At 34.3% G+C, this 17,392-nt stretch overlaps 1 protein-coding gene across 3 annotated transcripts in view; it reads right to left on the reverse strand.

The window, feature by feature from the left end:
• LOC142342844 (uncharacterized) overlaps positions 1-14,374 on the reverse strand; it is a 39,143-nt gene extending 24,769 nt beyond the window's left edge. For 2 of the 3 annotated variants that reach the window (XM_075394464.1, XM_075394463.1), the window contains exons 1-5: positions 14,052-14,372; positions 5,978-6,187; positions 5,632-5,801; positions 1,253-2,755; positions 749-887 (exon numbers count right to left, since the gene is read on the reverse strand). In XM_075394464.1, coding sequence (XP_075250579.1) covers positions 749-887; positions 1,253-2,755; positions 5,632-5,801; positions 5,978-6,187; positions 14,052-14,176 — 2,147 coding nt within the window. In that variant the 5' untranslated portion in view covers positions 14,177-14,372. Of the gene's footprint in view, positions 1-748; positions 888-1,252; positions 2,756-5,631; positions 5,802-5,977; positions 6,188-14,051 lie in introns of all 3 variants that reach the window. The other variant, XM_075394466.1, reaches the window with a different exon arrangement.
• Positions 14,375-17,392: the final 3,018 nt, after the last annotated feature.

Below are 17,392 nucleotides of genomic sequence, written 5' to 3' on the forward strand. Positions count from 1 at the left end.
TAATGATTTTAATGGTAGCAATATTTTATTTTCGCAAATCGTTTCTAATTTTTTTCTAAGTTTTTCTTTAGTTCGTTTCTAAGACTTAGTCTACCCAAAGACAAGGCCTTTTGGTTTTGCAACAACTTTTTAGTTTTTTATCAAAGGTTATTTAGTTAATAGCTAATGATTTTTAAGACTTTTAAAGTTTCTTGGTTTAAAAAATGTTTATCAATTTTTGAATTTCGCCTCATTGATAGTTCTCTTTGTTGACTTGTAACATAGTCTCATTAAGAAAACTTTCCATCCACTGTATAGTTAAAAAAAATTAAATTTGAGTAGTTAAAGTTTTATCGGACTGCATTTTGACGTTGTTACTATGTGCTTTTAAATTTAGATATTAAGTTTTTGCCGTGAAATTTTTGTTTTTGTTAATTTTTGTTGTTGTTTTTTTTGTCTCGTAGTCTCTTTATGGTCAGATCTCATTGGCGCTGTAATAAGGCATGGCATTATGTTATTCAATTCGTAGATAGGTTGTGAAACGATTGTTTTAAACTCAATCATTTATTTTTGTTATTTCTTCATTTGGTTGAAAATTAAGTCAAAAATGTAGAAGAGCTCGGGTCGGAACATCATGTGCAAACGCATATTAACGAGCTGCCTTGTTGTATCTAATTGTTTATTGAGTCTTGACAGAATGTAAGACAAACAATTTCTTCAGATATGCGCAGGAGTTAAGCTAAATTAAGTATGATAGATATTATAGTACCTTGTGACAGCCCATAGACTGGCAGTGTTGAAGTACTTGTTGAATATGCCCCATGCATTAGTCAGTCTGATCAATCTGTCTCCTACCCTCTGCTCAGCCTCCATCAACTCCAACATGTCTTGCCAGTACAAATATTGGGCTAAAAAAACAAAACCTACAGACATTGGAAACATCTGAATGTTACATTACTAACGCATGTCAACTTAATGCTCGTGACTGGTCTAAATTCCTGTAAAAATGTTTCACGTGAGCTATAAAACTTGAAACATTTATTCTTTGAGGGATGTAATAGCAAAAAGGCAATCTTTATTGGGTAAAACATCTAATATTAAAACTAGAGAAGGCTCACAAGAACCATTAACTCTATAGAAAGTATTCAAAGACATTTTCAATTCCAATATATTAAGATCGAATAAGTCATTTGATTTCGTCATCTACATATTCTTGTCATATGGCTAACAAGCCAATCATAGCTAAATTTCGATACGAAATAATAGCACATACCCAATGACGTCAAAGTTTGTTCCACGTACTCCGAACTTAAACACATCTGCTGCAGATACCTCTGAAAGGGACCACCGGAATCCTTGTCCTTTACAATACACATTGTAACTTCATCCAACTTGATCAAATCTTCTCCCATTACCAGAGAAACTTCAGAATCCTTGTCAACAAAACTAACTCTGTCAATATCCGATACAAAATTATGCGCCGACGGCGAAGTCTTAAGTTTGGAGTCGCGCTTTGCACTTTTAATTCTGGCGTCTGGACCCTTCCCGGATTCCATGACTTTTATCCAGGGTATCATAGGGTTGCTTACGTCACTCCAAGACACATCCGGCTGGACACTCAAAGTTCTGGCTACGTTTAAACTCGGCAAGAAGTCAAAAGTGACCAAGGTTTCAAAGCCAGTAGGGCTTAGTTTCTTCTCCGGTTTTTCAATCGAAGTAATTTCAAGTCCCGACCTTTCTAAAGTTTGATTGGCATAAGAGCCCTCTTTAGTTTGGCAATAAATTACAAATCTAGGTACCCAATATGATCTCAGCCTTTTCAAAGCGTCATACTGAACTTTCGAAAATATCGATGAACTGAAGGAATCTGATCTTTCGTTGATGAGCTGCGCTTTCGTCTCGTTTGTCAATTTTAAACCGTACTTATCCAGAAGCTCCCGAAACGCGTGCAAATAAATTTTGGACTGAATTTCATGCGTTTCAAGTTCTTCAAACTGGGTCATATCATCTCGAAATTGCTCGCAATCTATCCAAAAATTCATCAAAGTTTCGCCTTGTGTACCTTTGAGAAACTTCGTGAACAATTTCATCATTTCGCGATTTTTGAATAGAATTTCTTTTGACTCTTGCAAACTGTTTATAGTTTCTTGGAAACCGCCGTTGCTGTTTTTGTTGTTGCTCCCGTCATTTGATTCAGCTTGATCTTTCACCAACTCATGATTTTCATGAGCGTTAACCTCCTCAAACTGAATACATGATAACCTTTCATCATTTTCTTCAAATTCTAATTCATTTTCATCTCCATTTAAATTATCTTCACCTTCAAAATGCTGGTCTTCTTCAATATTTTCACAATTTTCTTTTTCTAAATCAGTGTTCTCTTTGTTTAATATTGCTGCGTTTTTCTTGGCCAAAGTATCCGAACTATCCGAGGTCCCATTTAAAGACGGATGAATGTGATTGGTTGATTTTTGTTTATCAGATGACAAGTAATTACTGGAAACCTGTTTACCATTACTCTCATTGCTGCTTCCATTGTTTTCGGACACTCCTAGAAACTGGGTTTTTTCCTTTTCAATTGCGTGAACAACTATGTTTCCCGCGGGTTTTGGGAGGGCGATAGATGCGGTGGCTAGAGAGTGTCTGAGATGGGTGAGGTAAACTGGGAGGCTGAAGGCCCTGGATCCGGGTCGGAGGTAGCGGAAGCCAGCTTGCAGCTGTGCGTAGACATTGTCATACTCATAAGAGTTGTTGCTGTTGTACGATTTGTTCCCAGCTAGTAAATACAGAACATAGAGCTTAATTTACCTTTTTTATATCAGCCACTACTGCGCTGTAAGTTCAATCTGAGCATTATTCGTCCGATGCAATAAGAATCCGATGCGAATAAATAAAATTTCTTCCACCGGAAAAATCATGTGATTTTTTTGCGGAAAATTGAGCAAATATTAGATATTAAATATTAGAGCAAATCTTAGACGGTGACTTATTGCAACTTTTAATGGAAGAAGGAGTGAATGCTGATTGTACATTGTTAACATTGCAACAATATTGAAAAAAAAAAAATCGTTCATGTCGATTGCGCATACCCCAGTCGAGACCAGATGGTTATCTTTTTTTTCAAACATGTAAATTAATAGTATAACCGAAAGGTTAAAGTTTACATGCCTTCAGAATAATCAGGAATATTTATTGAAATAATCAAAATTATACATTAATCGTCTGGTTATTAATTGATGTTACCCATTAAGCTGTTCGTTCCACTATATATAAAAATACGACACGAATGATCCTAACTGTCTATCTATTGGAAAATCTTGCAAGGTTATCTTGTTTATATATTGAATGTGTGGTACAATAGCAGAGCTATATACTACACCAATCTGTCATTGACCTCAATGATCATGTAGAGGAACCAAATGGGTTTTTCATGCCTATAGCAAAATTATTTCATCGTTACAGACGTTCGTTTATAAAAACTCCAACAAGGCAGCTCGTTAATGTGCGTTCGCACATGATGTTCCGACCCGAGCTCATCTACATTTTTGACTTACTTGTCAACCAAATGAAGAGATAACAAAAATAGATGTTTGATTTTAAAAAATGCTACATTTTAAGTTAATTAAACACACTAAATTCTGCCTCGATGAAATAGCAATCATAGGTTTCATTCATGTGACATCAATAACTCATCACAATAAGTCGTATGGCAAAGAAAAATACATCAAAACCACGAAATTTTTGAGAAAACCCATAGTATCAAAGTCAAAAAATTCTACAGCTTTCAACGGAAGGCATTTAATACGCTAAATTATGCCTAGATGATGTGACGACTAGGATGTTTGTCATTCAAAATTTATCAATAAGACATTACAACAAGTCATTGACTATGAAAACAACAACAAAAACAGGCAAACTCCAAAAGTTCGGTAGAAAATTGAGAGAAGAAAGTGACGAAGCTATTTAAACCATAAGTTTTTTTCTCTGAAAACTTTTTCAACGATCCATTGAACGTCTTCACTAAGCCATGGGGAGCTATCAATATTAGGATAATGTAATACGATTTCAAAAGGAACCAAAATTACAAAAAAATCCAAAAACTTTAAAAATTATGAAAACTCGTGCACCGAAGTCAAAAAAACCAATAGTTAGAAGACAAAACCGCTAACTAGATAAATTGTTGCTGATGTAGAAAAAAAGCTGTTCTAACATTACCGAGGCTGACTTACAATCCACGAAAATAAGCTTAAGATTGATTTATGTTCAAAAAAAAATTAAAAAAATATTTTTAAAGTCTTAACAGCCATTAAACTCAAAAGCTTTCATAGGAATTCAATGAATACGCTCAGCTATGCCACGATGTGAATAAAAGGATGTTTTTGATGCCTAGGTAATCAATAAGACATCACAATATGTCTTATGAAAATGAAAAAAACAACAAATACAGGCAAAAACCAAATCTTCTTTAGAAAAATGGGAGAAGAAAATGTTGAAGCCATTTAAACCATATTTTTTTCTAGGAAAGTTTTATCTATGATCCTTTGGACTTCTTCACTAAAGGAAGATGTACCCGTCAATTTTAGGATGATGTGATAAGATTTCAAAATGAATCAATAAAACGAAATGTCCAAAAAAATTTTTAAAAAATTTGAAATCTTGTGGCATTGAAGACGTATAATCAATAGTTATTTGATAAAGCCGCCAATGAGATTAATGTAAAGTTGCAGTGGTATGAAGGAGTTCAATCCTGTTTTTACTGATACGAACTTACAGTTCACAAAAATAAGTTTATAATTTACTAATTTTAAAAAACTTTCGAAAATTTATTTTCAAAGTCTTAACTGCCATTAGCTGTCCACTCACAGCACTAGATAGGTTCCCTTAATGCTCATTAGCAAATCTATTGCACCTTTAGTCAACAAGTTTATGCCATAGGATCATAAAACTTTAGTAAAACCTCAAAAAATAAATCAAAATTTCATTTGAAATTACGAAATTTGAGATACGAGTCCAAAAAAAAACATGAGCGATCCCTTCGAAACAAATTTTTTGTTCATTGGGCTTCATTTGATCGTAAAAAAGGTTTGTCATCAACGGAACTTCGATATTAAAAGTGTCTAGTAGTCTCTAGGTGACTTGAAAAAACAAAAAAATGCAAAATTTTCTAAAAAAAAGAGCTCCCAAACCTAATTCGAATTTTTTTTATATATTAAATTTCCCTCTAAGACTAGAACTAGTCTTTATTATCTCCTTTCGTCTATTAAAACCTAAAATTGATTTACTTTTTGGCGTGAAATCTAGTTTTGAATTAAATTTTTCGTAGAAAAAACGTTAATTCGAACGAAAATTACGGTAAAAGTGAACAAAAGTGAACCAAATATCCAGTGTTCACAAGAAACTTTAAACCTCGATAACTCCTCGAAAAAATCGAAATTCAAAAAAAATCTTTTTAATTTCGAATTCTACGCTGGACGAGCTTTTTAATGATACCACGCACATTTCTCTACGATGAATATATCGGTCGGCCAAAATTCACGGAACAAAAAAAACCCATTTGAGTATATAGTTCCTCCCCCCCACAAGTGGGGTCGGAACAATAAATATCAGTGAAAAAGCATTAACAATATTCTTAGCAATTCAGATTATGCTTACCGAGACTGTCGGCTGAACTAACGTCATCTGTTCTTGACACTCCTCCCAGACGAGCACTGAAGCGTGGGTTAGATTTGCTGCCACTCCTTGAATCACTTCGCTTAGCCGATGAAATCATCGGTCGAAGTGGTCTGACAAGATATCTACACAATTTGTACTCCAGATACAGCCTAAAAAATCTACAGTTGACAAAGAACAAGATAACCGAATAGTCAGTTTCCTGCTGTTATCCTTAAATTTTAGCTTGAGTTTTAGGTACTTTGGTGCTAACTTATACCAGTACTTCATTCGGCGGTATTTGATATTTAGGGGGGACATCTAAATTGTCCAAAAAGTCTCTCAATACCGTGTTTGTAGAAAGAACACCAGTCGCTCATTCTTCACCCATTTGAGAATAGCTTCCCTCTGCTCTTCGTTCACGCCGTACTGCGGATGAACCGGGGGTGCTCGGGTTGCAACTGATTTAGTATCGCCCAATTCAATACCTGCTTCTTGGGTTGATGACAAGTACTCATCTTGTCTGATTCGCACAAGAGTTCCCGTTAAGCGATCAAACCTATATGAGAATATAAATGCTGCATTTTTGGGTTTCAGTTGGTTATGATCCATTAAGAACTTAACCAAAAAGGATTTTTGATCATACAATTTTGCATGCAATGTTCAAACGGGTCAAATGCCTGAAAATTTTCCAAATTTACCGAATATGGTAACAACTTAAAAACGTATAAATTGTTCAATCCAAGATGCTTATCGCCAGATAAACGTAGTCTTACTCCTACAACAAAATCAGGTTAGCCAGTAACTACATATCAGAATCTTAATTTGATTTTTTCAATTAAATATTAGTCTGCTCGCAGTGAGACGGAGCGTTTCATCTTCTTTCAAAGAATCAAGAGACAAGAGTTTTGAAGAAAATTTACACCTTTTTGCATTTTGCAATTGCATTGACCTTTTTATGTTGCTTTATTCTAGCCGAAACAGCTCATTCCAAACAACTGGAAATTCTTGCGAAACTGTTTGCTAAAATAGCTGGCGCAATTTACAACTGCGCAAACCATACCATAGCCATGCCATCAAAGACATCTCTGTTGACTTCTCGGTGAACCGCAGGCTGATAATCAGAGATCTTGGTATGGCTACTGAAAGCAGAAGTTGACCGATAATTAGATCCTTTTGGACAGGTTTTTCTGCATCGGATACATTTAATACAAGTATGAGGGGACAACTTCCAGCAAAAAAATAAATTAGAGCTTTGCAGCCTATACCACTTCTGGCTCAACAACTACTAACCGCAGGCAGCTACGTAGGAAGAGTCTCTTTGAGAACATCTAGGTTTACCGGTTCTCATCCTAGAGTTTGATTCCGAAAACTGGATTCCAATTGCAATCAGTATATTGCAATGTGAATTGCGAAGATTGTGAACTAAAAAAATTCATTTTTGACGTTTCCAGAAGTGGGAACAAGAAGTTATTGGAAAAGCCTTATCAGTGATTTCCCTTAATGATCAGAAACCTCCATGTGCCAATTACGGATTCTGTTTGAACCTCGGTGACAATGTTCTTATAGGGTGTGATACGAGCGAGGCCTAATCCAGTGAGAAATGCTCTTTATGGTCAAATGAACTAGTTGATACAATGTACAGCCATTCAAACGCTTCAATAGCCACGCTCTCGAACAATGTCTTTGCAGCCTCTGTCAACCAGACTCCACTGACACTACGCAAGAGTCATCACTATAAAAAACGGCTGTCATCACTATAAAAAACCTTTGAAAATGTTGTTGATATCATGCTTAATTTGCCGAGAGTGCCAAAACGTGCTAAACTTGGCTGAGAGAAGCTGAAGAAAATCCAGTCAAAACCTCAGGCAAAATCTCCAGCAAGTCAATCAAATTAAAATGAGTTTACGCCCGGCAAACTTTTGGAAAATCTTTGAATTCGCTTAACCGCTAAATTAGACAACATTTCAATAGCTGTCTAATTTAGCAGTTAAGCAAAAATCTTTGAATTCGTTTAACCTCTATATTAGACAACTTTTTGCTCCATGACTTCTATAGTAATGCAAAATTTTGTTGAAACAGACTTTCTTGCTCCTACAGCGACAAACCAAAGAGCAGTCAAAAGAGACGCAATCAACAACTGCGGTAAAACGTCATTTTCCGTCTCCAAAGTTTTTTTGCGTAGTTCATTTCTTTTTACACTCCAAAATGCATCTGTATAAAGAAACATTCATGGCTTAGATTTGTTTAACAAGTTCCAAACCACAGTAAATTGTAATCATCTGACTATTGTGATTATCTGCAAATAGCAAGGCAGCTGAAAGCTAATAGCAGCCATCTCTAGTAATGTAGATTTGTTCTGATCAGCTTTGGGGGGGGGGGAATTATTTGCTCAACTGCTTTCTCTGGTTCAATCAATTTTCTCCGATTGATGTATTTATTGTACAGTTGTAAGACAGATTAGAAAGCTTACAAAGCGCAGAATTTAAAGTTTGACAGCTTTTTAGGTTCACCTTTTCGGAGAGAAGGGGATTTTTAAATTTTTGTGAATGCTAGCCTCACTTCCTTTGTCTTTTTTTCATCTATGGAAATTTTTGCCGAATATTTGATCAATTTCGCTAAAATTAAGGTAAAAATTTATACAAAACGGATTTTGGTTTTACGTTTAAAGATAAAAGAGATTTGTTGATTAGTCTGAATTGACTCTTTTCGACTAAAGCTTTGGCTGAATAATAGAAAGTTCATTCTTTCATGAAAAATGGAAACAATTATGCTTCTTTAGCCCATTTGTCCAAATTGACGGGTAATGCAGATAACGAATCTGCTGCAATATTTTGTTCACTCAGGTCAGAGCTATTCATAACTCCGCTTCGCAAATAAATTAATCTAGAACTAATAATTCGGTGGCCTTTTGCTAATTTGATTTAATGTTTATAAAAAATGCTCATAATTTTGAAATACGAGAATTTTCTTCTGCTAAATTTATTACACTTATTATTTTCATCTATTATTTTAACAGCCTCGCAACGATACCAAGGCGAGTTTTGTTCTCAACGTTGTTTTTTGGCAATTAAAAAAATTCTAATTAGGTTTTGGCTGTCCTTTTACAAATCGTTGCGTTTTTGCAAATACCTAGAACACACAAACCTCTTTCATTTCAAGGTTCGATAACTGAGAGATCGAACCTCGAACACCCAAACAAGCCTATTTTATTTTCGGTTAAATTAGGCCCAAAAATTAAACGTTATGCTTTCTCTGTAAAAGTCAAGGTTCTAATAACTTTGACAAAAGTTTTTCTGTTGTACATTTCGAGTAAGTTCTTCGGTTTTGACACAATTTTTTTGTAGTCTCATTTCTGAGTAGAAATAATCAATGATTTAATTCTTTAATTCTATATTTAAGGATCAATTAGTGAAACTATATGAAGTTTTAAAAAAATACTTAAAGGTTTTTGGCTGATATTTCTCGATGATTATCAAAAATAGTTCATCTATTTTTGATATATTGAAAATTTCTTCCAAATAAGATATTGCGCTATTATTGGAAAAATTATGAGATCTTTCTCATCATAGCCACCCATGAAATCATAGCCCTCGATTATGGTATAAATACAATTGATTGCGGGGGTATAAGTTGTCTGAACAGTAAGCTGTGCACTATAATGTGCTAATGAACGAACAGCATTAGCATTGCTAATTTTGGTTTAATCGTGGGTTTTTACAATCCAGAAAATATAAGCATTGTAATGGGGCGTTGTCCTTTTTTAAATGTAGTTTTGCCCTTTTTCCAATTTGTTTCAAATGCATTAGCGTGTAGGCGTCATGGCGGTTTAATATTTTAAATAATTGTTTATAATCTTTGAAACAAAAAAACATCAGAGTTTTTTGTTTGAATTTGGGACATTTTTGCATTTTCTAGGTTTTCTTTTTATTGTCGTGTCTCATTATCGCGTTAATAAAAAGTAAAATATCAAACAAAAGCTGTTGAAAAAAAGATACCATTGATAAAATATCAAGTTTTTTCTGAAAAAATTAAGATTTTAACGGCTTCGACAGCGTTTCCTCGCAAAATTTGAGTTACTTCTTGATATCTGGGTCTGGTGTTCTTTTTTCATCTCATTACTCACTTTGTTTAATTACAGTACTCATTCGTTTTGCTGGAGTTTTGTAGGTGTAGGTATTAAAAGCTTGTATTTAGCTTGTATAAAAGCTTGTATTAAAAGCTTGTATAAAAGCTTGTTAAAAGCTATTAAAAGCTTGTATTTGGTAGCTAATAATTTTCAAGACTTTGAAATTATTGTTTTCAAAAAGTATATTCGTATGTTTAAACTTTGCCCTTTTTGTTTTTTTTACTGTGTACCAGCTAACTATCGTCAATAAAAGCAAGTCTTATATCTTTTCTGATAGAACAGAACAACATCTTTTCAGAATAGGTTTGGTTTGATGCTTTTTTGACTTGTAACTGTTTCTTTTTTCTTTTTTAAAAAAGATATTTGTTTTTTGGTCGTAATTCATTGTTGTTTTTTGTTATTTTTGTTGTTTGTCTTGTCTCTTAGGCCTCTAATGAGGTTATTTAATGAGTGTTATTGAATTTGTTTAACGGTTTAAGTTTAAGCGATTTTATTAAAGGGATACGCCAATTATTTTCTAACAGTATTTTGAAAGTTTTCGAGCTCCTTCTATTTACGTAGAGAAATAAAAAATATAAAGAGCTAAGTAAAAACACAAAACTTGGTAAAGCAAACGCAAAGTACCGAGTTACCTTGTTTTTGTTAAGCACCACTTAATTAAACCTCAATAAAAATTACATGGTCGACATCAGAGCAATTATGTTCCTTTTTAGATTTTTTCTAACAATTCATGTGCTGTAAGTTGCTCTTCTACAATCCTGTGAGAATAATCTTCTGATAGTCCGTGCATTGACGTGGAAATAAAGAAAACTCAAAGTTGTTGGGTAGAGCCAAAATAAAAAAATGTTGGTATGCGAATCTCAACTAAAAGGCTCGTTAATCCACGAAATTCTAATCATAAAGCTATACCATATCCTCACTATTATTTAATTTAACTGAAAGGCTGAACAAGTTTGTCATGTGTCTCAAAGAAAGAAAAGGTCAAATCAAACAGAGGAAAGAACATTATAACAAAAAAGAAAAGACATCCGGCCGATTGCTGCCAAAAATAGCCACCGTTGATCTCCACAACCCTCCTTGGAATTGAAAGAACCAAATAAAAAAATGATTTTAGAGAAAACTTTTAAAAAAGCGAGCTACAGTGATTGGAATTGGTTGTTAGAGTTAGTCTTCTGTCTTAATGAGAGCTAGATTTGTAACCATACCAATAACCATTAAAACTGGTAAATACAACATATTAGTACAAAGTTCAAAAGCGTGGCTTTATGGGTTTAACCCAATTCTGTTTTTGATTTCTTTTCTCCTGCCTTTCAGATGGCTCCGTGGAGAAAATGCTGTCTAAAAGCTCTTTTAGCAGAATGAAGGAAGAGTGAAACTAAATTCGAGAGGTGAAAGAATTCACACAAAATGCCAGAAAGGCGGTGAAATGCGGTAAATCGAAATAACTTTTGTCTACTGAAGTAAAAAAAAGTTCTGAATTACAATCCAAATAACCGAGTGAACTAAAGATCTAAACATTAACATTTTCCAGCAAAATCATATTTTAATAGTCAAAAAATCTAAAGCAATTTAAAAACCTTTAAGTTTCGACAAAAAGTGTCGTAAAAAAGTCAGCATTAACAACGCTTTATATGAGTAAGGTGTTCATAGAATGATATTCACCCTACGCATTCTCAGAATGAGTACGCCATACATATACCTTGCCGAAATGAGAGACGAAATGCAAAAAGAACAAACAAATTTAGAAAAAAATCAGAAGCTTTCAAAAAAATATTGGCCTCAAAGTAGTAAAACATAGACAAATAACAAAATGAGCAACAAAAAGCATGGCTTACAATTTAAGAAAAAATTATCTTTAATGCTGTTGCCATTTAAAAATTCAAAAACAATAGGTCATCCAAAAATAGCTAACAACAGAAGTCGATAATTTAATAAATACACGACAGTAACAAGGCAACAAAAACTGTAATTAATGCATTTAAGCGATAATGCCACAAGAAAAGCAACAAAAAAAGAGCAAATCTCAAAATTGGCCCGTTTCCTTTTTTAAAATAATTAGTCTCAATATCAAGAAAACGACTGACATGAATTCAAGAAACCATCTAGACCCATAAATGACTCAATAATAGCCGATGAGATGTTCCATTAGTGGATTTAATTGATAATAACAAGATGCACATCAAACACAACCAAAACTCTAAAGTTCAATAGTGTTATTGAAAACAAGGTCTCAAAGTTATAAAAACCATCAGCTAACACTTCAGCTATCATCCAGTATTTATGCTTATTTAAGCCTGCCTAGAAAGGATCATTCCTGCCTTACCGAGACAACAGAAACAATAAAATAGGGGCAAAATTAAAAAAAAACACTAAAATTTTATGACAAAAATTGGTTTCAAAGTCATAAGAAGATTTAGACGACGGTTCGGGAAACCAAGCAATTGGAAATAATCCACATGAGAGTTAATGTGTATTATCTCTGAAGTCCAGTTGGAAAAAAGAACATAGAAGTCCAATTGCCGTAGGTGAAACAAAATATTTACTCTCAAAACGAAAAAGTTTGTTCGAGCACCAAACTCTCACTCCAATACAAATTAATTTTAAAAATCAACCCACAAATCATGATGGTTACTTCGTTCCTTTCACTACCCCAGCATGGCCGTTTTAACTTCTCATTGACCTTGAAACGCTGACAAAAAAGTGTTTAAACAGATTCTAAAAAAGACAGCGCACCAGCCTGAACCCTTGAATTGTTAAACATAAAGGCCAAATTCTGAATTATAGTACAAAAATTTAATAACTAACAACCCAAGCATCAAAAGTTAAGGAAGAATATCGTAAAATTAAGCACATGGCCCCGTATACAAAGTAGACGAAGGAATTGGAAATTCTTCAAAATGATTAAAACGTAATTACGAGTCGCAGCGGTGTTAACAATGAGGCAGGAAGACATTGAAACGAAGAATCCTAAGCAAGCACGCAAAAAAAGAGAAAACATCTGGTTTTAGGGACAAGGAAAACAAATCAGGAACAACGTTAAAAAAACAGATACAAATCAAATTTTGGAACTCTGGCAAAACGTTAATTTTTTTAAAAAAGTTAAATCTGAATAAAACATATGCAAGCATTGAAATCCGAGGCAACATCACTCTTACGTTGAGAAACCATACAACATCTGTTTACTTTTCCACCATTAGAAAAAGAGTCGAAATAAATAACTCTTAGATTGTTCAAAGGAAAATCATTAGCTACAAAATAAACCGAATCAATGTAAAATAGTTCGACGAAAAAAGACCGATGAGACCCTTCCAATACATTGAAAAGTGCGGCCAAACACAAACATTCACTAAATTTTTTGTGAAAACAATTTTTCAAGTAATAAAAACCATTAACTATAAACGAGAAAGTTTCCAAAAAAACTAGTATGTCAGGTCAGAAAACCAATGGCACCTATCTCCATTGAAACTAAGTAATAAGATAACAAAAATAACAGAAGCAACCTCCAAAACTCGAAAATTTACTCATGTTTTTGAAAATAGTGTTATAAAATTATCACTAACAAAAATTGCTGCATCAAACTGAATTGTTTTCTGCATGCCACATGTAGGAGCAAACCTCAAAAACTCATTTGTGAAAACAGTGAAACTTAAAGTCATAAAAAATATTAGATATCAACTGAAAACATTGAATTATGTCATTTGCCACTGATTAGAAAGCCTAAAACACTTGTCACTAGTGGAATTAAGTCACAAAAAAAAACAAAAAGAACAAATACGGGCAAACTCAGATATTTTTTTGAAACCGAAATGTGTTAAAGTAAAAACCGCAAGCCGACTAACGTCGGATAAATTGCGCTCGAACGACAACCATTCGGACTAGGAAGGGATTCGAACAACGATCTCCCGAGTTCTTTATAGAATCATTAAATTTAATTAGAAGCTGTATAATATCCTGCTGAGATGAGGGCGGTTATTAATCAAACAAAAAACGTCCAAGTTGCCTCCAGTAAATACATTTTCACACACTGAAGTTAAATTGAGTAAACCGCCTTTGCAGTTCAGAGCAATTTATTGGTAATTTATCAGCAGTTAAACTTTACTATATAAAGAACACGCATGTTTGAGTTGTATACGGCTCCAAGCAAAACTTGACATTTCACCCGATTTCATCAACGGTTAAGGCACAAATCAAAGGCCTCTTCGTTTCCCTTTATTACTGTTCATCTAGCGAAGTTCGTCTTTAAATCCAAATATTAACTAACCGTATAATCCACAACTCGGGATTTCTTACTAACCTCAATGGGATAGAAAAGGCAGACGCAGCTAGGAATACATTGAAGTAATCCAGGAAGATGTCATCACATGCCAACAAATCTTCAAGGTTATCTTCTGTAACTTCCACCAGTTTTCTCTGTCTCATAATTTAATGTCAATTTAAACTTAGTGATGACACTGAATTGAAAATTTGTCAAATATAGTTTCCGAAACAGCTCTAAATCACTTCACATGTCAGCTTAGACTTCATGACAAATTTCGAATTTTCTGTAAGCAATTGTTCGCTGTTTTTTTTCCAAATCCAGACATCAGAAATTACCATAAAACGAAAACAATCAGTGGAACGTAAACGTCAACGGAGTACGTTTCAATCCCACTCGGTTTGATTTAGCGTGTGCATTATACAGTCTCCTCCTTCTACTATGTTGAGTAACTCCACTATTTCTCATCTGGTATTTGATGTACCTTCAGTACATAGATACAGGTGAAATATACATCGCTCGTTGTATTCCCATGGAGTCTAGCAGTATTCAGTGCACCTGCGTATATAAGGCTTTGCCGTTGGTGTATTTTGGTAACACCACTCTTTCATGCATCACACGTTATACTCGCAATTGTCCTTAATCCAATTTTTCCTTGGTAAAATTAATGACTCATGATAAAAAAGGAATTTATAAATGGGATGTTAAGTATGTAAAAAAGCTTCGAGTATGCCTTGTGATAATCATCTTAATGGTGATCCATCTATCTTTCCACCGTGTATAAGCCTACATGTAAATTCAAGTTCAGGAAAGAAGGCTTTGCTGGAAATTAAAAAGTTAATTAACCAACAGAAATTTCCAAAAAAGATTAGTCACGTACAGGTCAAGATGCGATGATGGGTTACTCTGTTAGGCATGTGATAGAAATTTCATTTAAATTTATGAAACTTTCATATATTTATAACAATGCACAATTGTATGATATAATGTGAGGCAATAATTGTATAAAACTGCCTAAGTGTGAAGTTGATAAACAATCGAGAACAAACTGCGCTTTTCCACTCTTTCAATTCATTCACTCTTTCGAGGGACAGAAAAGGTCCCAAAATCTGAAGATGGTCCACTGTGTACCGATGCACCAGATTTTTCTGACCACATTTCTCATTTTTTCTCATGTTTTATTTCCTCCGGTGACCAAAACTTTGTTTTCATTAGCATGTACGTACAAATTAATGCCTGTTTTTGCATAAGTCGACAAAGTTCAATATGAGGTGAATCTAGTCATAAAACTAAAATTTGCCAACTATCCTAATATTAATTACAGGTGGCAACACTTCATCTCCTGGGGGATGGAAAAGTTTCCAAATTCTCGTTGCTTAAAATGCCGCGATAATTCAGAGAAGATTTATAGGCATTAATCAGATTACTAAAAATCATAACTCGTAGATAACCCTGTATGATTATGTACTAAAGTAATGTTTATGTTGAATACTTAGCTTAGCTAAGCTAAGTATTCAGATTACATCATTCTAAAAATAGAATGATGCAATTTAGCTGAACCATTCAAATTGCGTAAAATGTCCGTCCGTCCGGCCAAACGGACATTTTACCGTCCAGCCAGCAGGACGGGAATTATCCCGTTCTGAGAACTATATATAGCAAAGAAAGAATCACAACTTTGAGAAATTAAGAATTAATAACTCAGAGAAACTGAGAATTTAATATCTCCAAATTGAGAAAGAAATCTCAAAGTAAAAAGTAATTCGAAGTGAAATTGCTAACACAATCTTCTCAACTATATCGAATCACGAATAGTTAGAGATAATCTTCACGTCAGGACTTTATCCAAAAGGGAATAATAAGTTACTGATAACAACTAAAAGTTAGTAAAGTTTCTACTAACTTTCCCGACCCTCTCCTCTTTTAGTTAACTCTTATAACTTTATATTTTAACTTTCATAACCTCATAACTTAGTTGTAAAATTATCTATGTTCAATTTCTATAAAGATTATATAAAACTTATAACTAGATCAATTAGTCAAATTTACTTACTTAGATCATTAAATACTTTTATGAGACTTATCAGGCTTAGAAAGATAGCATATACTAGGAGTACGACCATCGAGTCAGAAGTTTGAACCTTCGCACCCCCTACCCTCTAGTATAAACTGGTGCGACCAGTGAGGCTCGTATAAATATTCTATCTTCTAAGTACTTTTAAAAATTAACCAAGTTAATGGCCTCAGGCGGAGGAACTGGGAGTGGCACCGGTACTGGTGGCACTGGTACTGGAACAACCGGTACCGCTACAGTAGTAAGAACACTTACTGATACACCTCTCTCCCATCCGAATATGTCACTTGTTACATTCTCGGGAAATGACCCCAGACAAAACGCAAATGAATTTTGGAGTTCTGTAGAACAAAAAATAAACTTCTCTTTGGGCACAACGTTACCTACAGATGCTGCCGCTTTAGCAAATCACCAAAATAGACGCAAAGCGCTATTTGGATCCTTACTGACAGAAACCGCATTAGAGTGGTTCAATACTATTGACCCCACAAGAACTCTGGATCAAATAAAAGGAGATTTCATAAACCGGTTCACAGATAGTCGTGACCAATTCAAATATCGACTTGAAGTTGAGGGAGCAACCAGACAGGAAGGGGAATTAATTAAAAATTATTTCCACCGAATTAAGCATGCTGTTGATAGAGGATGGCCTGAAAAAATACCCGCAAGATTAACTGATCCTGGCCAAATCGCTACTGAACGAACAATACAGCAGCGACAAAGAGAGCAAAAGTATATTGACTTTGCTATTAGAGGCCTGCAACCCCCATCCTTAAAGCGCAAAGCTCATGAATACAGAATAGAAAATCCGGATAAAACATGGGACGAAATACAAAATCACTTAATAACAAAGGACCTAACATTTACTGTTAGCACTGACGGCACAGTAAAACAAACAAATGATAAAATCAGTAGCCTTGAAGCACAAATTAAAGAGCTTACTAGCCTAATAAGAAATAACGAAGTCAGCGCTATTAACTCAGGTTCCTTTAAAGACCCTAATGTAAAAGGACGACCAAATAATACACGCTTTTGTAACTATTGCCGTAATCATGGACATTCCATTTCTAACTGCTCTAAGCACAGGATTGATGAAGGATTTAAAAAGATGAAAAGAGAACTCACTGAGGAAAAGGAGAAAAAGACATCCTTCAGTACTGACTACAAAAAGCAGACTAACAATAAGCCGTATTTTAATAACCAGAATCGCCCAAATAATACTAACAGCGGATATGACAACCGCAGATACGGAAATAAACACTATAATAATAATAACAAATCCTATGAACAAAAATTTCCCCAACAC

This window comes from Convolutriloba macropyga, chromosome 7 (assembly GCF_964194025.1).
Source record: "Convolutriloba macropyga chromosome 7, txConMacr16.3, whole genome shotgun sequence".
Classification (NCBI taxonomy): Eukaryota; Metazoa; Xenacoelomorpha; order Acoela; family Convolutidae; genus Convolutriloba; species Convolutriloba macropyga.